The sequence below is a fragment of the Nelumbo lutea genome, chromosome 2 (assembly GCF_056320005.1).
Source record: "Nelumbo lutea isolate HS-2025 chromosome 2, American lotus-T2T, whole genome shotgun sequence".
NCBI lineage: Eukaryota > Viridiplantae > Streptophyta > Magnoliopsida > Proteales > Nelumbonaceae > Nelumbo > Nelumbo lutea.
In genome coordinates, this window is record NC_142685.1 from 87147870 (window position 1) to 87172131 (window position 24262).

Genomic DNA, 24262 nt, shown 5'->3' on the forward strand with positions numbered 1-24262 from the left:
GGGCGGTACAATGGCTGAAATCTTTGGAGCTTTTCACAGATTACACTGTGGATGACATGTTGAGGAAGTGGGGTGAAATTGCAAGTTGCACATAGACCAAGTCAGTTATGAGTGTGGCTTGGACCCCTCCACCTGGTGGATTCGTGAAACTAAACTTTGATGGGTGTAGCAGGGGAAGTCCGGGACAATCGGGGATTGGGGATGTTTTTAGGGATGAAAATGGGGTCATTTCTGCCATGTCCTCAGGCCCAATTGGAGTGGGTGACTCTTAGAGCTGAGATCTTTGCAGTTATGGAAGAAGTCTAGAAAGCCAAGGAGTTGAACATCAGGAAACTCTTAATTGAAGGGGATTCAGAGGTGGTGATAGGGTGGCTGATTAAAAGATCACAATGGCTTATGGAAGTACAATAATGAGAGGAGGAAATTCAAGTGGCTGGTGTGGGAAATGGAAGTTAATATATGTTGGGTTAAAAGATTGGCCAACTCCCTAGCTGACGGTTTAGCTAAACAAGGGGCAGAAAGGGACTCACTGTTTTGGGCTAAGCTGTAACTATAGTGTGTTTTCTTTCTTTTTTTCCTTTTCTTGAGGTTCTTTGTTGCTCTTGGAAGATAAGCGTGTTTTTCTTCCTATTGTAAATATTCTATTGATGAGTTAATGAAAGTGTTATTGATAAAAAAAAAGAGACCTTTAGGACTTTGACACCAAACCCCTCTGTCCGGTTTTGGAGGCTCCAAGCAGCTTCTTTCAAGAAGTAACAACAACTCTGACAGACAGGTGTTGTCTTCATCCCTCAATCCCCTTTGAAACCCAAAATCCCAATTATGACCAAGAGGCAAAATAGGAGGTGCTAGAAAAATTGAGATGGTCTCATTTTTATACAAGGAGATGGAATACAGAGAAGGAAACAAGTATTTTAGGGGCTGGTCCCCCAACCAGATTTGCTTAGAAATCATAGGGCCAATATGAAAAATGATTAGTACCTGCGTTTCAAATCATTTTAGGTTCAAATCATGAACTGCACGATTTGAACAATGGTGGTGGATTCATGAATCTGGTCTTCTCTTGATCCTTTGCTGCTCTAGTTTTTGTAGCCAGATTGTGAAATCAATGAAGGGGCAGATTTTGGTTTCACTTTCTGTTATTCCAACCCTTTGCCATCTAAATCTGGGCACACCTTATTTTTTGTATTTCCATATTTGAGCATTTTGCATATTCATCAAATCATCTGCTTAATATAAAATCAAGTTGTTGTCTGTGCAATGAATTTCAATGAAGAGCCAACATTTGGCATTTTCTGTTCTCAGATGGAGACTGGTCAGTCTACTGCTGTAGTGGGTTCTGATTCTAGTGACAGATCGAAGGACAAACTGGATCAGAAGGTTGGATGGATTTTTCCCCTTTTGAATATTTTATTCTGAGTGTGCTTGTGTGATAACTAATTTATTTGATTGTTGTCTAATAGACACTTCGCAGGCTTGCCCAAAATCGTGAAGCTGCAAGAAAAAGCAGATTAAGAAAGAAAGTACGTTTGTTTTTAATTATCTGGTCTCTAAGTCATGCTATCTTACTGGTGTTTTGACAATTGTTTTTGATCAATGGCAGTCAAATCTGTTAATTAATGTGTTCAAAAGAATGGTTTACAAAGCAGTATAGAGTAAGGCGGTAATTGTAGTCTAGCATCCACTACCTACCCCATGATTTTGTTCTAACTTAATTTGGTTTCCTCTGGGACCACTCCCTAAGTGATTCTAATTGGCACTAGTTTATTAATGTGTTTTGACAGCATTAGAGTTTAGTAGTTGATGTCACTACCAATATTAAATCATTCTAATTGGCACAGGTTGAAACACCATAAATTTTAGTTTCCTGCTACTTGCTAAGTAGATCAAGTTTTATTGCAGAGTTATTTGTTTGGAATCATTTTTGTTTAACATTGTGAATGTGCATTTTGTGGAAATGGTTGCTAATTCATGGATTAAACTGTCCACCTGGAACCAGTGCACGATGAATATGGGGCAGGGATTTTACTTATTATATTAAATTGTGAACCTACCATTTGGCATTATCGAAACTGTCTATTTTTAATAAAATTTGGGTTTGCATAGGGTATTTTATTTATTTTTTGATTTGGAGTCGATTCTGGTCCTATGGGGGGGGCATTGCTTGGTACGATGGTAAAACCTTGGGCTGACAAGGGCTGACAAGCTTGAGAATGCAGGTTTATGTCTAAGAACAGCCACTTTTTGGAGAAATTTCTGAAGGTTAGGTTTATTTCTGTTGACCTCTCCTAAGACCCCATATCGCCAGGATTGTCAGTGGGTAATGGTCCTTCCAGTCTAGCCTGTTTCCAGCATAGTTGTTAAGGTGCCTCAGCGATCCTAGGCAGTAGTGGGGTGCCTGTCACCTAGGCATTGCCTAGGTGATAAGAATTTCATAAAATAAAAAACTATGTTTTTCCTAGTTTTTTGGTTTTACATACAATTCAACATGCATTATTAATTGGAAATATAGTAATTCTTTCTATTAGTAACATTAAATTTCCTCTAAAAAAGGTTTAAAGTGGAAATGTTGGTCGTCCAAATATAAGAAACATGTCGGAAATGTTGGAAATATCGTATGGAAATATTGTAAAAAATATAGACATGGCGGAAACATTGTAAATATGCAAAATATAGAATGATGTTTTATGGAATGATAAAAGAAGCATAGACACACCTTTCTAAATTATTGTCTTATTTCAAATAAATAAACAAAGCCAAGAAACTAAGGTTATAGACAAAAGAATATGTTCTAAAGTTGCCATGTAAACATTAAGATTCAGAGCTTCATGATAGAATGAGTTAAATCAAAATTTAAACTCAAAATGGTAATCATGTAAGTTAATAACATCGTTACTCCACATATTTACAATATTGTCACAAACTTATGTTAAAATACTATCTCTTGTACTCCACATAGTGCTGTTAGTGCTCACTAGGGAATATGTTGATTCCAGTAAAAATTTCATGTCGCTACCCATGGAATGGAAATGGAAATGGAAATATGTTGTGGAAACTATCTCTTGTACTCTAAGTGCTGGTAGTGTTCATTGGGGAATATGTCGATTCTAGTAAAATTTTGCATTGCTACCCATGGAAATGGAAATATGTAATGGAAATATTAGGAATGTTGGGGACATTTTAAACCATGCTCTCAAAACATGGAAAATCAACGAATCTAGCTCTCAAAACATGGAAGATAATCCTATAATCCTACTATTAAGGCAGGGCTTGGACAAATGCCATCAAGACATTGCTGGAATAGAGAAAGAAAACATTAAACAAGTTTTGGATATTGGTTCTGAAATCAATGCAGTCCTTGCTACCCCTTGCAAGATTATATTGATACAGTAATGAGTTGGCGAGCTTCTGAATGAGATATCAACTTTGGAAGCCAAGTCTCTTTCTTTTCCCCAACCTAATGTCTGAAACTTGAGAATATCAATCCTGGGTGGTAAAGCAAAGCCATGCTCTTTGTTCTGATGGAATAGGCTAGAGTACATCATAAGAATGGTTTTCCTCTTACCTTTGAATGATCCATCTTCATGCTTGGGTTGCCTAAGGACACACATCAAAGTTGAGTTTGATTGCTATCATAGAGAGGGAACTCTTGAATTACTTGCTTTTTCCTGGCTGAATATTTCATAATGATATACCTTGCCTTGATAACATTTCCTATTAAGTTGTCTCCGATGCATCTCTTGTCAAGATCTATCTAGCAGGCGAACACTGATCACAGTTGGATCAATGATACTGGGGTTTTGACCAGTTGATGAGCTTGCTATAATGTGCAGTTGTCTGATTATAGTGTCCACTGATTTCTCCCAAGTCACAGTTGATGGGGCTAGAGAAGCTAGGGCTAGGACAAAATGACATGCATTGAAGTAGTGTACATATAGCTGACCCCAAATGTTTGGGACTTTGGTGGTGACCATATCAGTGATACTCATCTGGGGTTCTCTGTATTTTGGGAAGATTTTGGTATTTTACTCCCAAAACAGTTTTTGGCATTCCTCTATTTCCATATGTATCAGGGAAATGTACATGGACATTTCCTCATTTGGTTCAACCACTATATTGTGTAGGTGAATATCTGAATTTAAAGAGGCATCAGGGCTCTCATTTCTTGGAACCGTATAGTAGTGGTGAACTAGTGATTAAACAACTCATTATTTACTTTACATGTTATAATGTATATTAAGAGACATCTTCCAAATCAGTTGCTTGTGCTGGAAGAAACTCACAGATAATAGTGTTGACCTTGATGCTGGTAGAAGGTGTGCCTAGGCGCACAAGAGTGCACCTTTTAAAATTTGTGCATTTTTCAATTTTTTTCACTCGCTCACCAGAGCTCCGAAAACCCCATGTTTGCAAATATTGCTCATTCTTTCTTCCTAATAAAAGATATTTTAAAAGAATTAAAATTATAAATTCTTTTTTATAGGGATTAAGAATTTAAGACCCTGATATGGACTTGCCTCCAGGGGCTTGTTACAAAAGTGGCTCGTAAAATCAGGAATGCATAATGTTTAACATCACATTAGCTATGTGAAGTAATGCATTTGGGGAAAAAAATTAAAGAGATTGAGAGTTTTACATGCTTCAATATGTTTTATATGTTGATATTTGTCTGTTGTTTAGATCTCAGAACTGGTTGCATCTGTAATTTGTGGTGGCTCTAGGCAGCATCTAATGGCCTAGGCTCCTTTGTACTGGTTCTTATTTTAATAAATTACCTTACCTTTAAAAAAAATGTTTTATATGTTTTGCTTGATTTTATTTTTAAATTTTCGTTTTAAATACATTTTACATGTTATGTTTATGTATTTGAGATAATTGGTTTTTTTAGACCATTCATTTTAAAATTCATGCTTGTTTTAAACTTAAGTTTATGCATTTTAATTTGAGATAATATGCTTTAAAATCATTCCAAGGCAATGATTTTATCCATCTTAATGTCCTGGCATCAGTGGCTGATTCTCATGTAGAAGGAAACAGAGGCTTTAAAAGATCTCTCAGGAAGCTGTACCTGAATGATGTTTATGACTATTGGAAGTGTGTCTATTAGGGAAGGATACATAGTTGAAGAGAGATGGAGTGATGTTTAGTAGGTAGATTTGTTCATTTGGATCCTGGTATCAAAGAAGTGGAGTTTGGGTGAGCCAAGAGCGAGAAACCTGAGCTTCTTTTGAGTTTGAAGGTTGGGGCATCACTATTTCTGTTCGGTTTCAGGTGGAAAGAAGCCCTAGCAAGGAAATGGATTGGGAGAAAAAGAAATCTCAAACTTTTTTTCAGCCGATGGTCACCTTGCCTTGGAATGGATGTAGAGAAAATGAGATATGCTTGGATTGATGTCTATGGGATATCGTTGCATGCTTGGATCATTGAGGTTTTCAGGGCCATTGGAAATGTTGTAGGAAGGGTTAGAAGGTTTGATTTTAGAAATAGAAGATGGGAGCATATTCAGTTTACAAGAATTTTTGTTGAGATCGAGGATGTGTGATTGATTCCTACTCTCTTGGATCTGTTCTAACTTGAGAAGGTTTCCATAATGAGGATCATAATTGCAGGTGAAGACCTGGTGTTTCTATGGAAAGACTAGAAGGCGGCAAGAGAGGCACCCAAAGCAGATAGTCCAAAGAATCCTCTTCCAATTTGCATTGTTCTGGGAGAGGCTCAGGGAAAGGGATTTTTGAAGGTGAAAGGTTAGGGGCTTGTGGTGTGAATTTGAAAATATCCAAGCCCCTAGGTTGAAGAGAAAAGAAAGTTTTAAATTTCAACCCAAGTGGGGCGGTGGGGCCGACTTAAAAGATAAGTGTAAAATCTTTTGGCTGGTTTGGCAACATCACTCGAACACTTTTTCATTTATAAACAGTGTTCCTTTTTCTTTGAGAAAGGGATTGAAATTTTTAGAGGCTGTTGAAGAAGGTTCCATACGACTCTTGGAGAAGACTACAAATATATTCGGAAGGGGTGAGTAGAAATATCGTGTAACAAAATGTACCTATGCTAATGATGATTCTTCTGGGTTGTAGTGAGATCCTACCCAAGAAAATCTAAGTGGTCAATCAACTTTGGAGAAAATGAGTGAAGAGCCTAGAACTGATGAATGTTTTGGAGTTGTTTCCCTATCGAGCAATCTAGGTAAGGCTGAAGGAGTCTCGAGTTCATGGTTAGGGGTGAAGAAAGAGCTTATTGATGCAATTTCCTTCAGCCTTAGTACCTCGGAATACAATTGTTCAACGATGTAGATAGGCTTCACCAATTCCTTCTTGTTTTCTGAGTTTAATAAGGGGAAGAAGTTTGAGAATAAACAACCAAAGAAATTGGGGGATGCTATTACATCAATGGTGAATATGGGTCTGTTCCAGGCTTGATTCCTAAAGATGATGGGGGAAGAGTAGAAAAGGGGATCCACACTTCAAGCTCATAAAGGATAGAGGAAAATTTAGAAGAGGGGCTTCACTTAGGCCATCTTGAAGGTTGTAGGTTCAAATAAATTGCTAATTTGCAACGACAGTGTCCACCTGCACGCTGCACCCAAAAAGACTGAAAAGCTTCTCCCAAAGACCTACAACAAAAGTGTAGGAGATTTGTAAGTGGTAACAACTTTCTTTGATTGCTTTGTAGAGAATACACCAATTGGGGGAGATACTAAGACAAGGTCTTCTTTATTGCAGGTTATCCAAAGTGTTTAGTTTCCTAAGAGAGGTCTCTCAACAAAGTGTTCCCACTGTAGTTTTGGATCAAATCTCTTTGCAAGGAAAAACTGAGAGCTAGGGAAGAAAGAAGCACGAGAGAGAAAACACCCGAGGGGTTAGGGGACCAAATATGAGCATCCAGTTTAGAAAGGTCCAAACAAACATGATCAAGAAATCCAAGTAACTGTGTAGTATAGTCAAGCTTAGGATCTCTCAATTCTCTCCTAAATCTCAAATTCTAGTTGAAGCCAAAAGACAAGGAGAAGGTGACAAATCTTTGAATTGGTTCGTTTTTAAAACAAGAGAGGGAATACAAGGAAGGAAAAAGGTCCTTGAGGGTTGAGTTACCAATCCACAAATCTTCCCAGGAGAGAACCCTATCCCTGGTACACACTTCATACCTGATTAAGTTTGAGAATTGGGGAAGAATGCCATAATTAGCCTTCCAAGGAGAGTTTAGCGTAGCCCTTTGAGGGATGCCAGCATTGCAACCATTGCCTTCAGCCCAATGAATGCTTTCTACAACTTTGTGCCAAAGTCTTAACCTTCCCAAAGGCTATCTCAAAAGCCATTTTCCCAACAGAGTTTAGTTTTCTTCCCTAGGTTACCTAATCCTAAGCCCCTTAGTCCTTTCTCTTGTAGACTAATTTCCATCTAAACAATTGATCTTTCCTTCCTTCTCTTGGTGCCGCCTCATCATCTTCTCTACTTTCATCACCTCCCTTTGCGGCATCCTAAAAATAGAAAGGACATAAATTGGGTGACTTGCTAGGGTGAACTGAACTAGAGTGTTTCGCTAGGGTGGCATCCTAAGTTTATATTTTTAATATTTTTGCATTTCTTTTGAATTATGTCATTTTTTTTGAAAATTTGTTTTTTTTTTTGGCATTTTTAGGATTTTTTTAGCAAATTTCCACCTTGCTTCGAAATGGTGCACGCCTCGCCCTGTTCCTCATGCCTTGGGTCAAAAAGCAATTATCACCAAGGATTTGTTTCTTTTCCTTTCGTTTTTTGAGAAGCATTGCTGTCAACAAGGACTCCAAAGAAAGCATTATCAACATGAAGTGCTTTAAAGATGGGCAAAGGACTGATGTCTTTGGCTGATTTCGCAATCTTTACTGTCTTTCACTTCACAAACACAAAACCATTAGTCACTGTATCTCTGTAACCAGCCATGTGGTCATTTGGAATCTTGGATTCAGAAGAGGGGTAGGGACATTGAACTATCTATTGTCTCTGAACTCCCTGTGTGTTTTGAAAATGTTTTCTTAGATCCAGATGAAGAGGATAAAGGGATTTAGACCTTGAATCGTAATGGTTTTCTAGCTCTTCCTTCTTCCATAGATTTTCTGATTTATCCTGGTCTTCCCTGGCCTTTCCTGTGAAGGAAGTGTGGAAAGGTCCAGTTCTTCTAAAATTACGGCCTGCTGCTGGGTGGTTTTTCACTTGAAGATCAATACTTTTTTTTGAAAGGTAAATTAATAAATTTATTGATTCAGAAAGAACTCATTACAATAGAAGAGCAAGCCACATGCGGCCGCTCAGATTACAGGACATGTTACAGATCTCAAATGGATAAAGACCTAAATAATTCAGGAACATTCAACTCTTTAAAATCAGGGGTAACAGACACCCAAGAAATCAGCTTGCTGACCGCCTGCTGCACAATCTCCTCAGTGGTACTGGACTCTTGAAGAGGTAGGACAATGTAAACACAGATGGTCTGTGGACTCAGGCAATAAGCCACACAAACCACACATCGGAGAAGGGAGTTGAATACCTCTTCTATCCAGGTTGAGTCTTGAGAGACATTTGTTCAGCACCATAGTCCATACAAGGAAGATAGACTTTGGGGGAGCACAAGACTTCCATATTTGCTGGTAAGGGAACTCGGTAACCCCCTTACTACTAAGCTTCAAAGTAAGGAATTTGACTGAGAAACAGCCATCCTTACTCCAGGACCAGCTCCATTCATCATCACCAGCAATGTCTATCGTCTGCTCCTGTAAAATCTGTAGTAGATGCATAACTCCTATTTCCCAATCAAATAACTCTCTTCTGAACTGAGGATTCCTGGTCACTGTGTTGTTAGAAATCACATAAGACTCCGCCACTGATATTTCTTGGTTAACTGCACATTGGAACAGAAGAGGAAACGCCTCAGCTAAAGGTCTGTCCAAACACCAGTGATCTTTCCAAAATTTCAGCCTGTTCCCATTTCCCACCTTAAACCTCACACCCTCATACATCACAGGAAAAGATTTAAGAATCCCTTTCCAAACCGAACAACCCCATGCTGGGTATGGGTCCTGAGACTTCTAATTTTTCCAACCCACAACAAATTTTGTGGCAATTAGGGACCTCCACCAAGAAGATCTTTCTGCAGCAAACCTCCAACACCATTTACTCAATAAAGCCGAATTTACCACCTTTAATCTTCTAAGGCCTAAACCACCCTCTGCCTTAGGAAGACAAACTTGGTCCCAATTCGCAAGGTGCATCTTCTTCTCTTCTTCCCACCCTCTCCAGAGAAAATCTCTCTGCATCTTCTCAAGTTTCTTAGCAATTTTAGATGGCATAGGAAACATGGACATGAAGTAGGTAGGGAGGTTGGCAAGGGTACTCTTGATAAGGGTCTCTCTCCCTCCTATAGACATATATTTTGCCTTCCAGGAGGCCAATTTTCTCCCAACTCTCTCAATTACTGGATCCCATAAAGTAGAAGAATAACATTTGGCACCTAGTGGGAGGCCAAGGTACTTACCCGGAGATAGTCCACCTGGCAAGCCATCAACCTAGCAAAAGAATCCAGGTTAGGAACGGGGCCCACTGGGATTATCTTACTTTTATGGAAATTAACTTTAAGGCCTGAGACTACTTCGAACCAGCAAAGTATACCAAGTAATACTTCCACCTGATCAGAAGAGGCATCAAGAAAACAGAGAGTATCATCAGCAAACTGCAATAGATTGACTTTTTCCGCTTCCAGTGCAATTGCAAAACCATCCCACAAACCATTGGTTGCTGCCTTAAGGGAGAATTGGGTCAGGAGCTTTGATATACAAATAAAGAGCAACGGAGAGAGTGGGTCCCCCTGTCTAAGACCCCTTGAACTATCAAAAAACCCCACAGACTGGCCATTGATCAACACAGAGAATTCGGGAGAAGAAATACATACTTTTATCCAATTTCTCCATTTCTGTCCAAAGTTCATTTTCTTAAGCACCCGATCTAGACACCTCTAGTTTACATGGTCATATGCTTTTTCTATATCCTGCTTTACAACCAGGCCCGGAGAATCCTCCCTTAATCTTGAGTCTATAAAGTTCATTTGCAATCAAGACAGATTCAAGCATTTGTTTCCCTGGAACAAAGGCAAACTGATTTTTAGAAAGGTTGATGGGCCTAAAATCCCTAATATTTGTAGCCCCTTCTACTTTAGGGGTCAAGGAGATAAAGGTAGTGTTAAGACTTCTGTGTAAAGATGCATTTCTGTGGAAGTCCTGGAACACCTTTAACAGGTCAGCCTTAATGAAATCTCAACATTTAATATAAAAACAAGTTAGGCAAACCATCCAGCCCAGGAGATTTGTCCCCATCTAAACTCCAGATTGCTTGAAGGCGAACTCTGAAGGAAAAGGTCTCTTGCCCCAACTTTCTTGAGATTTTTATAGAAAGAGGTAGCAACTGACTTGATTTCAGCAACTGATTCCCCTGCTTTATCCTCCCATTCCAGTTTACTGATTGAAGAAACTCTCACACGGGAATTTGCCATTTTGTGAAAGAAATGAGAGTTTCTATCACCTAGCCTTGACCAGGTTACCTTGGCTCTTTGTCTCCATTTAATTTCTTCTTTCACAGTCACCTTGTCAAATTTAGTTTTGGCCTGAATTCTCCTTCTCAACTCTTCCGATATTGGGCCTCCCTCTTCTTCCTTATCAATGTATGAAATTGTTTTCAAATAATTACTTTTCTCCTCTTCAAAATCAGAACCTTTCTCTGACCTCCATTTCTTGACCTTTTCTTTAACTGCTCCCAACTTCTTTGCGAGGATAAAAGAACTAGTACCCTCCACCCGGAATTCACTCCACACTTATTTCAGCACAGATAAAAAGCCATCTTCTTCAAACCAAGAGTTCTCAAATTTGAAAGGAGTCTTTACCTTTTCCCTATTCCCACAAATTAGCTGAATTGGAGTGTGATCTGAAACAGGCCTAGGGAGGGCCAGCTGTTTAAAATCTGGACAGGTCTCCTCCCAATTTGAGGAAACAAGAAAGCTGTCCAGCCTTACCAGTATAGGAATTTCCTGATTATCTGTCCAGGTAAACTGAGCTCCTTCTAAAGGAAGATCCAGCAGCTCAAAATTATTAATAAATTCAGAAAACAGGCTCATCTCCCTTGATCTTCTATTTCCTGAATTTCTTTCATCTGAAGATAGGGTAGCATTGAAGTCACCTCCTATCACCCATGGACACACTCGAAGATCAATACTTGTGAGGTAATCCAAGAGAAAGGACCTAACTGGTGCCTTTCCCCTCATATGCGCCCTCTGTATAATGCTACAAGTGAGACTACTTATCATTTACTAATATCCTGCCAAATTGTTGCTAGTATTTGGTTGCAGGTGGGATACACCCAATGAGGAAGGATCTGTTTTTGGGGGCTTTCTTCTCTTCTCCTAAGAGAAGAGAGAAGGTATTATGAAGATGTATGAGAGTAGCTGTTTTGTGGGCAGTGTGGGAAGAAAGAAAGGATGGGATTTTCATGGAAGAAATGCATACAAAGGAGCCAGGCCTTAGTTGAGCTTATCAAGATTATAATAGTATACTGGATGAAAACTTTGGGTTTGTTAAGGCCTTTTTGAAAGATGGCATTACAGGGGATGGAAGTGGTGGCATCGTCTACATCCAGAATTGAAGGGTGATAGACTGGTCATCGCCAGGAGAGAATCAAATAAAATCAAACTTGGGTGCAGCAGAGACAATCCAGGAGAATCGAGGTTGGAGGTGTCTATAGGAACTGTTTGGGACATATTTTGGCATGATATTCCGGTTCTACAGTGTGTGGAGACTCAATCAGGGCAGAATTGTTAGCAGTACTTCAGGGCTTGAGATTGGGGAAAGCAGAAAACTTCAAAGGTATAGTAGTTGAAGGGGGATTCAAGCACAAAATGGCTAAATGATACTAGACTGGGTACATGTCACTACAGATATACTGAAAGGAGTAAGAATCCTGATGAGGGAGCTAAGACCATCAGCTAAATGTCTAAGGAGGTCAGCAAATTATGTAGCGGATGCAATAGCAAGTTAAAGAGTGGACAGAAATAAACTGTATTGGAGACTCGTAAATCAAGGACAAGGGCATTACACCTGGAAAATGAAATGTAAAAAGTGAGGGTTGTGATTTGGGTCCATTGAGGGTCAGGGTATTGATATGGTTGTAATCTTTTTTCTTTGTTTTTCATAGTGTACACCTTTTACATTATTCCTATATTTATAGATTCTTGCAGTTATTAATAAAAAAAAGATAAAGAAAATAGATTGCTGAATCCTTTTTCTTGATGAATCATCTCAATTTTAGGTCATAAGGGGATTGATTATACATATGTTTACTTCCTGAAAGCTTTGTTATACTCTCCCTTTTAGATGTGAACGAAAGAGCCAGAAGTGAACACTTGTATCATCTTCATTGTTGTGAAAATTTGTAGTGACTAATTTGGGATGTTATTACTGCAAAAGTGATATGCGTATTTCTTTTCTTCTTGTTAAACTTGTCTATATGTTGTATGCCCTTCATGTTTAACTTGCAGACTAAAATTTTTGTGTATTCTGTTTCTTCTGAAGGCTTGCATTTTTTTGGCACATGTCATTCTTATTTATTAATCTGACACTTCTTTGCATGATTCTTCTCTTGTGAAGGCATATGTCCAACAGCTGGAAAGTAGCCGACTTAAGCTAACCCAACTTGAGCAGGAGCTCCAGCGAGCTCGCCAACAGGTTTGATTTTTTTAATTATTGGTTCTCTAATTCTATGTTTCATAAGTACTACGATGGGAAGGTTGATTTGACATGGGGGTTTATTTTGTCTTGTCCTTTTTTTCTCTTTGTAGGGTATATTTATTTCCAGTTCTGGTGACCAATCTCACTCAGTGAGTGGAAATGGTATTCTCTCCTTTCCCTTGCTCATTCTTTTCCTTCTATACCTATATTGTTCAAAAAATTTTGCTGTTCTACTTGAATGCCTTCTCATCTTGAGCCATGATTTCAAGAATAGGTTATGCTCTCAGGTTCGTCAATCATTTATAGAACAGAAAACATGTCTAGGAATTGTGTCCTAGGAAATTGAAGTATTTCCTGTTTTAATTCAAGGAGCTCTTGAGGAGATAATTTTAAGACTTAAATCAATTGGCAAATGGGATGTGGATTCATTAGCTAAACAGGGGGTTCACACAACAATTTTGGGCCAAACCACCAAAGTGTAAATTCAAATTATGTTGTGAAACATGGGTTATTGGAATCAATAGGGAAGAAGGGGTGATGACTCTTAACTTTGATGGAAGTGCTTTAGGTAATGCGGGTGTTGCTGGAATTGGAGGAGAAAATAGTGGGGGTGAGGGGCAGTGGAAAATCTGCTGGATTTTTAGTTGATCAATTGCCATTGCCAGCTTTACAAAGGCAGGAGTTTTGGTTGCTCCCACTTGTCACGAGGCTATTCGGTGAGGCCCCGTGCGACACTCGATGTGGTCGAGTAAGCCTACGAATGCAAGCAATAACACACAAAAGGCAACAAGAATGCACACGAATTAGTAAAAAGGCTATTGTATTGCTCTAATTGATGGTAAGCACAAACACACAGTTCAATGTTGAGGGGATCTCGTGCTTAACCTTTACACGCTATTGATTCACTCAACTACCTACCTCCCCTCAAAGAGTACGTTAAGCTTTTGGGGGAGTGACATAATGAAACATAAAAAAGGTGAAAAATCATACTACGAAATTACAATAATGCCATTGGCATTCCCCCCATACAAAATACATGCAATGTTCCACCCATGACACACACTTGGACACTCGGATGGCATGCTGTGGGCATGGTGATGGCACTTGAAGGCGCGGGAAAATGGTCACTTGTGACATTCTCCCCCACAATTTTGTCTTCGTCCTCGATGACCAGCTCTGGCTTGTGGCTCGAACTTCTTGGTGGTGAAGGAAGGTTCTTCAACTGCTCCATGAACAGGGTTTCTTCCAAGGCTCGGATAGGAGGTTGGGTGGAAGGTTTTTGGATGTTCTTGATGGTGGGAAAACCTATGGCTAGTCCTTAAGTCCCTGCCTGACTACTTCAAGGTAGGATTTTGGATGTCCCCCGGTGGTGGTAGGAAAATTTGTGGCCAAGGCTAGGTCAAAATGATAGTTTGGATTTTTCGGGTATTGGTTCCCATGCATTTTTGCCCAAGGATGGTTGCTAACCGTGCTACTACGTGGTTCGGCTTGAGGAGGGGTGAGAATGTGATTCCTATATGGTTTGGGTGGCACTCGCTCTCCCCAATGATTGAGGTAGTGGGTACTACTACAGTTGAAGTTGGCCTTGGGTCTTCTCTTGGGCCCATCAATTGCGGGCGTATGCAACTTCTGCTGCAAAGGTGGCTTCTGTTACTGTTACTGGTGCTGTGCCAGTGTTGGCGTTGGTGCCGACTTCTTCTTGGAGTTGTTGCGATCACTTCTAGTTGCAGTAGTGGTGGCTGTTGTAGATCTCTTTGCCATCCCTTGATGTTGAGGTTGGTGCTGGAGTTGCAAGGTTGAGACTTGCTTCTTCTTGGTATTGGCCGTGGCGATCATGTTGAGCATGCAAGGTGACTGCTCGTCCAAGATGATCAGAGTGTCAAGGTGAGGCGTCGATGTCGCTTTTGCCTGTATCATGAAGTCCATTCCGAGGACAACATCAAAGTCATCCATGTGAACGGAGAGGTCAATCTCCCCATCCCAGGTGCCGAGTTGTAGTATGACTTGGCGAGCCATGCCTTCAGTAGGTTTGGCACCTGTGTTAACTGCTTTGAGCCAGCCTGGCTCTTTGGAAATGGCCAAATCAAGTCTCTTGGCCTCTGCAATGGATATGAAGTTGTGAGTGGCCCCCGTGTCAACTACGATCGTAGTCCTTGGCCTCCTGCCAAGGCTTATATCAATGTACATCAGTCCTCTTTTAATTGAGGCGGGTTGTTTGGAGGTAGCCCCTTTCTTCATCATGGCATTGAAAAGTTGTAGGGAGCCCTTGGTGCTTGCATACTTTGCTCCCCATCACTGTGCTCGTCATCACTCAACTTGGCAATGAGGGCATTTAGCTTCTCCCGCTTTGGGCAATGTCTTGTCAGGTGTTCCTCCCCACAAATGTAGCATGTAGGCAGATTGGCTGGTCTTCCTTGGTATTTATTGTTGTAGGAGCTGCGACTTCCTTGTGGTTGCTTTCCCTTCTGGTATTGTGTTGGCTGGTTGTGGTAGGGTGTTATGCCCCAGAAACTTCACACACAACTCTCAGACTCACAACAGAATTCTCACAACTCGAACATCAACAAAAGAAACTGGTATTCATTCAGAAGGAAACATTTACAATTGGTCGGTTCATCGAGAGACCGCCGGCTCTCCCAATCACTCACAGTATTCTTCACTCAAGAAAAAAAAACATGCCTCCCACCATCCCCCAAAGCCCCTTCTTATATTCTTCTCACAACATAACTGACTCCCTCTATAAATGCCTAGGTGGCCAAGTTATAAATGCCCAACACTCTTCTTATTCCTAACTGACATAGCTATAAATGCCTCAAGACTGTCCTTATTCCCTTCAGCTATAATTGATCCCTTGTGTTCAATTGTTCAATTATTCCATCCCTTAGCCGGCTGTTGACCTTTCCTCTTCCTGGCATACGTAAGGTTAATTAGGGGCCTATCATTACCTGCTGCCCAAAGTCTAACCTTGGCCTCAAGGTTAAAATGAGGAAATTGGTCTCGAAGTAAGTCAAAAAGGCTCCCAAGAATCTTCAAAATCAGGCAGGTCCTGCCAATGAATAAGCACTTCCGTACCAGTAACTCCAGGCATAGTGGATGGACGCACCCCTCGAACGGATGCAAGTTCCACAAGCATTTTCATATCAGCCGACAGAGTGGAAGGAATCACCGGAGAAGAGATATGATTGCCAATCGCTTTCTTGAGTTGCGAGACATGAAAAACTGGGTGAATCCGTGCATCTGGAGGGAGTTGGAGTTTATAAGCGACAATGCCAATTCTTTCCACGATAGCAAATGGTCCATAAAAACGAGGGGCAAGCTTTTCATTGACTCGGCGAGCAAGAGACTGTTGGCGATAAGGTCGCACTCTCACATACACCAAATTCCCGACATCAAAATTCACATCACGTTGGTTCGCATCAGTCGAGTCTTTCATCTTTTGTTGTGCACGGTGTAGATGAGCACGCAACTCCCCAAGTATAGCGTCACACTGAAGGAGAGCAACTTCAACATTAGCATTAGCCGTAGAGCCAAGCTCATAGCAGATTAATGGAGGAAGATCGCGCCCATAAACCACTTTGAAAGGTGTCATGCCAACAGTAGTGTGAAAAGAAGTATTATAGCTGTATTATGCCCAAGATAACCAAGAAGACCAGTGGGAGGGGGAATCAGCCGCAAAGCATCGCAAATAAGTCTCTAAACAGCGATTAACCACCTCTGACTGACCATCCGTCTGAGGATGGTAAGCTGAACTACGACGCAATTCCGAACCTTGCAAGGTGAAAAGTTCGCGCCAAAAGAAACACATAAAGACCTGATCACAATAAGACACAATTGATCAGGGGATGCCATGTATACGAACTATGTTGTGTAGGAAAGCCTGAGCAACCGTGAGAGCCGAGAAAGGGTGATTGAGAGGGATGAAATGGGCATATTTGGAGAGACGATTGACCACCACCATAATTGTATCAAATCCCTTCGACTTAGGAAGAGCCTCAATAAAGTCCATAGCAATATCCTCCCAGATATGTTCAGGAATGGGTAAAGGTTGCAAAAGGCCAACAGGGGACATGGCTTCATATTTACTGCGTTGACACACATCACGGGTCTGCACAAACTCCTGGATAGAACGCTTTATTCCCTGTTAGTAAAATTCAGCTGCTATTCGCTGATATGTCTGGCGGATTCCAGTGTTCTCCCACAACACCAGAATGAAACTCTTCAAGTAAGAGGGGAATAAATGGGGAAGAAGCCGATAGAACAAATTTACCATGATAACGAAGGTGGTCTCCAACTAAAGAGTAGGCAGGATAGACAGTCGGGTCATGTTGTAAGACATTCTTAATGTTGGCCAGAAAAGGATCAACATTAACTTGCTCCTTAAGGTCATCAAAATCAAGAAAAATAGGGACTGTAAGAGAATCTAAGTGCATTTCAGTAGGAACTCTGGAGAGAGCGTTAGCCACGGCATTTTCGGTACTTGGTTTGTACTGAATCTCAAAATCATAATTCATAAACTTAAGGAGCCACTTATGATGCTCACCTTCGACAACCCGTTGCTCCAACAGATACTTTAGACTACGCTAGTCAGCACGAACAGTAAAGCGTCTTCGAAGAAGATTGGGGCGCCATTTTTTAATGGCAAAGACAATAGCCATTAATGCACGCTCATAAACAGATTTTGACTGTGTAGACGGACTAAGCTTGTGTTTGTAAAAGCTATAGGTCGATTATTCTGCATTAATACTGCACCGAGACCCACACCGGATGCATCTGTCTCGATCAAGAAGGGCTGGGAAAAATCCGGAAGGGCCAACATAGGTACGAACGTCATAGCCCGTTTCAACTCCTGAAAAGCATTCTCAGCCTTCGCATTTCCATGAGAAGGCATCCTTTTTAAGCTGCTGTGTCAATGGCCATGCTATTTTACTGTAGTTACACACAAAACGATGATAATAGCCTGTAAGTCGCAGAAAACCACCTAGAGGTTTAAGTGAAGATGGTTGGGACCAATCAACCATGGCTTGGATTTTAGAAGGTTCGGTAGAAACACCAGCCACACTAATAATATGACCCAGGTATTCAACGCTAGGCTGAGCAAAGATACATTTCTTTGAGTTAGCAAAGAGGTGGTGGGTGCGCAACACCGAGAAGACCTGTCGAAGGTGATCCAAATGGGCAGCTTCAGAAGCACTATAAACCAAAATATCATAAAAAAATACCAGCATAAAGCGACAGAGGAAATCATGGAAGACAGTATTCATTAACGACTGAAAAGTCGATGGCGCATTGGTGAGACCGAAGGGCATGACAAGGAATTCGTAATGGCCCTCGTGTGTGCGAAATGCAGTCTTGGGAATATCCTCACTGCGGACACGAATCAGATGGTAGCCCAATTTAAGATCAATTTTGCTGAAAATAGAAGCACCATGAAGCTCATCAAGAGTTCTTCGATAATCGGAATGGGGAACTTATCCGGAACAGTAGCACGGTTAAGGGCTCTGTAATCAACACAAAAATGCCAACATTCGTCTTTTTTCTTGACTAAAATGACTGGGCTCGAGTAGGGGCTTGTACTTGGCTGAATAATACCCGCAGCCAACATCTCAGCGACAAGGCGTTCAATTTCATCTTTCTGGAACTGAGGGTATCTGTAAGGACGAATAGAGATAGGGGAAGTGCCCACCTGCAAGACAATAGCATGCTTCATAGCCCGAGTAGGGGGTAAACTCGTAGGCATATAAAAAACATCTTTGAACTCATCCAGTAAAGCAGAAATTGGCAGGGATGTAGGCAAGACAGAGTCTGATGAAGAATCCACCACCTGCAATTGTTTTAGTTCCAACAAAACCCCTTGTCCCTCATGTTGTAAGTTGCGCATCATAGCATGCAAAGATACCTTAGAGGAACAGAGAGAAGGGTTGCCTTGTAATTTCACACGGACACCCCCCAAGTTGAGCTTCATAGACATGTTACCACAATTCATCACTGAGTCCCCGAGGGATGCTAACCAAGGAAAACCAAGAATGACATCCGTAGAGCCCAACTTTAAAGGAAAGAAATCAACAATGACATCCAATTCGGGTAAGTTGAGGCAAACCTGACAGCAGACTCCAGAAGTTCTCACCTCATCGCCATTCCCCATCTGAACTCCAAACTCGTGTGTAGGAGCGCGGGGTAATTTCAATTCTTCCACTGAAGCTTCGGAGATAAAGATGTGGGATGCACCCGAGTCTACCAATATGACCACCTCATGTGACAAAATGCGTCCACGTACCTTAAGGGAATTAGCCGCACACAAGCCTACAAGAGGCGAAACACAAAGCACAACTGAATCTAGAGCCGGAGCAATTTCAGTGTCCCCAGAAGAGCTGTCCATATTAGACGCATCAGAAGTAATTCCCTCCACATCATCTTGAACCCATAAAACCTGAAGTGATTTCTGAGCACATCGATGCCCTAGACTGTATTTCTCGTCGCAAGGGAAGCATAGACCCTTCGCATGCTTCTGCCGCATCTCTTTATCAGTCAATTTTTTGAAAGCAGGTGGTGGGGCCTTAATAATGGGGATAGATGAAGGAGGAATTGTAGCACGTGCAGGTCGGGCGACAATAGAAGTAGTCACTAGCGAAACCCATGAATTAAAGTGAGCTCTAGAGGGGGATGTTGCAGGCCCATGAGGAAATAAACCTGATTGATAAGCCCATAAGGCCTGATTCTTCTCAATTTTTTGGCCCGCAACCATCTTCCTGACCAACCCAACAGGTTCCATCTGTTGGAGTTCGGCCTGGATATCTGGGAGCAACCCATTAACAAATGCTGCTTCAAGGACTGATTTCAGCAGGTCACGTAAGGGAGCGGAGAGCACCTTGAATTGGCGATGATATTCCTTAACAGTAGAAGATTGATGTAGTGATAAAAGCTACTCCTGTAAATTTCCCTCCTGAGTCGATCGAAAACGTTCTAGGAGGAGCTCTTTGAATTCTGCCCAACTCCAAAAGGTCGCCGACCATCTTCCTAATAATACCACGCCAATGCATCACCCTCTAAACAGACAATGGCCGCTCGCAGACGCTGTGCCGGAAGCAAGCCATTAATCTCAAAATAGCGCTCCACGCGAAAAAGCCAGCCGTCTGGATTTTCTCCATCAAAAATAGGTAACTCCAGCTTTCGAGGAAGTGAATCAGAAGTATGTTTTGGCATCGCCATCGAAGAAGACGTCGGAAAATCTGCACTCTTCCCTTTGTCAGTCGCACTACTCGATGCGACTAAAGGAGGAGCAGTGTCAGTCGTAGACAAAGGAGCCGAATAGACTTGATGAGGCAACAGATCAAAACGTCTCACCAGATCTTGAACGCCTCCTTCCAGAGATTGTACCAAGCTCTCCAGAGACGAGATCTTCGAAAGTCCAACTGCTACCTTATCTGGATCGAGTCGCTAAATCTCATTGCGTAAGCCATCCATCTCCACACGAATTCCAGAATGCAGAGAAGTCAAACGTTCTTCGAAACCCTCCACCTACGATGCCACCTCCTTGGTTGTCACCATGGCCGAGGAAAGACGGGCTCTGATACCACTGTTATGTCCTAGAAACTTCACACACAGTTCTCAGACTCACAACAAAATTCTCACAACTCAAACATCAACAAAAGAAACTGGTATTCATTCAGAAGGAAACATTAACAGTTGGTCGGTTCTTCGAGAGACCGCCGACTCTCCCAATAACTCACAATATTCTTCACTCAAGAAAAAAAAACATGCCTCCCCCCATCCCCCAAAGCCCCTTCTTATATTCTTCTCACAACATAACTGACTCCCTTTATAAATGCCCATCTGGCCAAGTTATAAATGCCCAACACTCTTCTTATTCCTAACTGACATAGCTATAAATGCCTCAATATTGTCCTTATTCCCTTCAGCTATAATTGCTCCCATGTCTTCAATTGTTCAATTATTCCCCCCCTTAGCCGACTTTGACCTTTCCTCTTCCTATACGTAAGGTTAATTGGGGACCTATCATAGGGCTGCTTCTCTCTTGGGGGACTTGGTAGCTCTTCTCCCCCACTAAAGTTTGAAGCATGCAGGCTGGATAGTTTACTTTTGTTGTCCGGCAATCTCATCTTCCCTAGTTGTTTGGCTATGGCCATGGCTGAAGCAAGGTCCTGGACATTCCGTCGCTGGAGCTCTAACTCGGCCCAAGGCTTTAGACCGTCCATGAAGTTGAATAGTAGGTCCTTGTTTGACATGTTGGTGACCTCCAATTTGAGAGCTGAGAATTCTTTCACATACTTGTGGAGCGAGTCGCTGTGCTTGAGGGTCTTCATCCTTCGGCGGGCAAGGAACTCCACGTTCTTTGGATAAAATTGTCTCTTCAACTCTCGCTTGAATTCGGCCCATGTATGTGTGGTGCATGTACCACGTTCCATGTCAACACATCTTTTACGTCACCACAACATAGCATTATCAGTCAAATACACAGTGGCTGTACGTACCTTAGTCATTTTGTCTTCCCCATTGGCTGTGGCTAGGTATTGTTCATTTTGCCACAAGAAATTGTCGAGCTCTCTTGCATCACGAGTGCCCGAATAGGGAGCTGGCTCCCGAATCTTGACGTAGGAATGAGTGAGCAAGGTTGAGGTGCTGGTCGGGTTGGGCATTGCTCTTTTCATGATGGCACACTCCCCTTTGATTTCATCAGGTTGAGCTTGGACATCAGCGGAGGTGTTTAGGGCAGCCTTCAAAGCTGCCCATTTAGTCTTCATGTCATTTAGTTCGGCCTGAACGTCCATTGTTGTAGAGATGGTTTTCCTCCACACTGTCCCTTCTCTCCATCTCGTCGAGTTGGGCTTGAAAGCTGTCAAGCTTGTCTTGAACATGCGAGTTGGATGAACTTTCTTCTTGTTGGCGCACGATGCTGCAAATTTCTTTGAGCGTGCCATTGAGTATGTCGCGGACCTCATCCACGACTCCTCTTAGGCGGCCTTCAACTTCCACCAGTGTACTCTCCATGGCTTCCTTGTTTTGGTGTAGCTCGTCTATTGAATCTCGCATCTCACCTATAGTGGCTACACAACGTAGCATGCGCAAGTCAATGGCTGCATGCTTGTTGGTAGATTTCTCACATTTGCTGGGCTTGGTGCCTTGTCCTTGCCAATGTCGTCGGTGGGTGCATCGGCGGGCTCATGGGATGTGGAGAGTCCATGCTCGACCACCTCCATGATGTCCCTGTTGTGCTTCATAGTGTAGCTCGCGTCACGGGTCAAATGACTAGGAATGAGCTCCTGCTCTGATACCAACTGCCACGAGGCTATTCGGTGAGGCCTCGTGCGGCACTCAATGTGATCGAGTAAGCCTACGAATGCACGCAATAACACACAAAAGGCAACAAGGCACACGAATTAGTAAAAAGGCTACTTGTATTACATTAATTGATGGTAAGACAAGCACATAGTTCAGTGTCGAGGGGATCTCGTGCTTAACCTTTACACGCTACCGATTCACTCGACTACTTACCTCCCCTCAAAGAGTACGTTAAGCTTTTGGGGGAGTGACATAAAGAAATATCAAAAAGGTGAAAAATCATACTATGGAATTACAATAATGCCATTGGCAATCCCCCCATACAAAATACATGTAGTGTCCCACCCATGGCACACACTTGGACACTCGGATGGCATGCTGTGGGCATGGTGATGGCACTTGAAGGCGCCACAAAATGGACACTTGTGACACACTGGCATTTGTATTGCCAGAGACTTGGGTATTTTGTATGTGAGAATTAGAGGAGATTCTGCAAATACTATCAGGTAGTTAGGTTAAAAGATAGTGGTCCTTGGAGATTAGCTCATTACCTATCCCAATCCAGGGATATTCTGAGTTATATGGATTTAAAACCTGAAATGGTTTCCTAGGGAACAAAATACAATCGCAGATGGTCTAGATAAATATGGGGCTCATCTAGAGTATTTAGATGGTGATAGATCACTGCCTGTGTTGCTTGTGGCTGTTTTCTTTCTGTTTCCCTATTGTACACCATCATCTCTTCAAACATACTTCTACTAAGTTTTGAATGAAATCAATTAATATTTTTTTTCTTTGCTGATAAAAAAAGAGATATTCTCTTCTCTTCTCCCTTTTTTCCTATCGAGAAGACTGCTTTACAATATAAATATACTTACTTTTTTAGTTGGTGTTCCATTGCATTTGTTGTATTGAGTGTTTTAGATATTTATACATGTGTATTGGTGCTTCTGTTTCCATAAAATATTTGTGTATGTCTTAAATTTCAAAATTCAAAAAAGAGGAGATTCAAAACTGGTTGTGAACTGGATTCAAACTGCGGAGAAATGTGGATCTACCGTGCAGTGGAAGGAAGAAAGTCGGATGGTTAACAAGAGACGTGGAAGTAACGTTTAGATGGATTAAGCAGAGTGCCAATTCCTTAGCCAGATGCTTTAAACAAGTGGTGGGGGGAGAGACTATTTTCTGGGCACAGCTATATGGGATGGGATTTGTCATGGGAGATATAGGAGGTTTTATCTTTCTTTGTAATTTCATTGTATCTATACTCACGGTACTTATCTCTAATTTTTATTAATGAATTATGCAGTTATTGATAGAAAAAAAAAAGAAAAAGGAGTTTATAATATGGGTGGGGCATGTATAGCAACATTTTTTTTTTGATAAGCAGCTTAAATTTCATTAATTAAATAGTAAAATGAGAATGTACAAAATTCATCAAAAAATAAGAATGTACAACAGGCTGGAAAATATCCCAACCACCCAAAACAATTTCCAATTCAGCCCAGTTACAATTGCAGGCCAAGCAAGATTTACATGGGAAGTCTTTTGTGCATGTAACTTGCCTATGCTCTTCCTATAGCGAAAATTCCATAAATGAGAAAATGGTGAGATTGCACAAGCAGATTTTCTCCTGGTCATAAGGCCATTTCACTGAGTCAGCATTGATCATGGTAATTCTATTGAAAAGATTTGCACAATTTCTTCTTGTTTATCTTATGCCATTCAACAATATACTATCTTGATGATTGCATGTCCATGGGTGGAATTCCATCTTGCTGTTGTCAGCATGTTGGCTATTGATTTTTTTATAGGTTACTGCTTGTAAAGAAAATTGTCTTGTTGATAGCATTGTTCTACAGGGGCTTTGGCATTTGATATTGAATATGCACGATGGTTGGAAGAACACAATCGACAGATCAACGAGTTAAGGAATGCTGTTAATTCCCATGCAAGTGATAGTGAGCTTCGTGTTATTGTTGATGGTGTTATGGCACACTATGATGATATTTTCAGGCTTAAGGGCATTGCAGCTAAAGCTGACGTCTTCCACATGCTATCAGGCATGTGGAAGACCCCTGCAGAGAGGTGTTTTTTGTGGCTTGGTGGCTTCCGCTCATCTGAACTTCTTAAGGTGAAGAGTTTGTTGTTTCACGCTGGTTTTTATTCATTTTTCATGGTTTCTGAAAGTGCAGTGGATTGTAAGTATTGATATTTCTTTTTCTC

General features: G+C 41.4%; 1 protein-coding gene across 12 annotated transcripts in view; it reads left to right on the top strand.

The window, feature by feature from the left end:
* The window catches only part of LOC148871727 (transcription factor TGA2.2-like), a 66213-nt gene that overhangs the window by 19230 nt on the left and 22721 nt on the right, over nucleotides 1-24262 (top strand). For all 12 annotated transcript variants that reach the window (XM_088969052.1, XM_088969059.1, XM_088969055.1 and 9 more), the window contains 5 exons: nucleotides 1306-1380; nucleotides 1464-1523; nucleotides 12659-12736; nucleotides 12850-12901; nucleotides 23899-24170. In XM_088969052.1, coding sequence (XP_088825178.1) covers nucleotides 1306-1380; nucleotides 1464-1523; nucleotides 12659-12736; nucleotides 12850-12901; nucleotides 23899-24170 — 537 coding nt within the window. The remainder of the gene's footprint in view (nucleotides 1-1305; nucleotides 1381-1463; nucleotides 1524-12658; nucleotides 12737-12849; nucleotides 12902-23898; nucleotides 24171-24262) is intronic.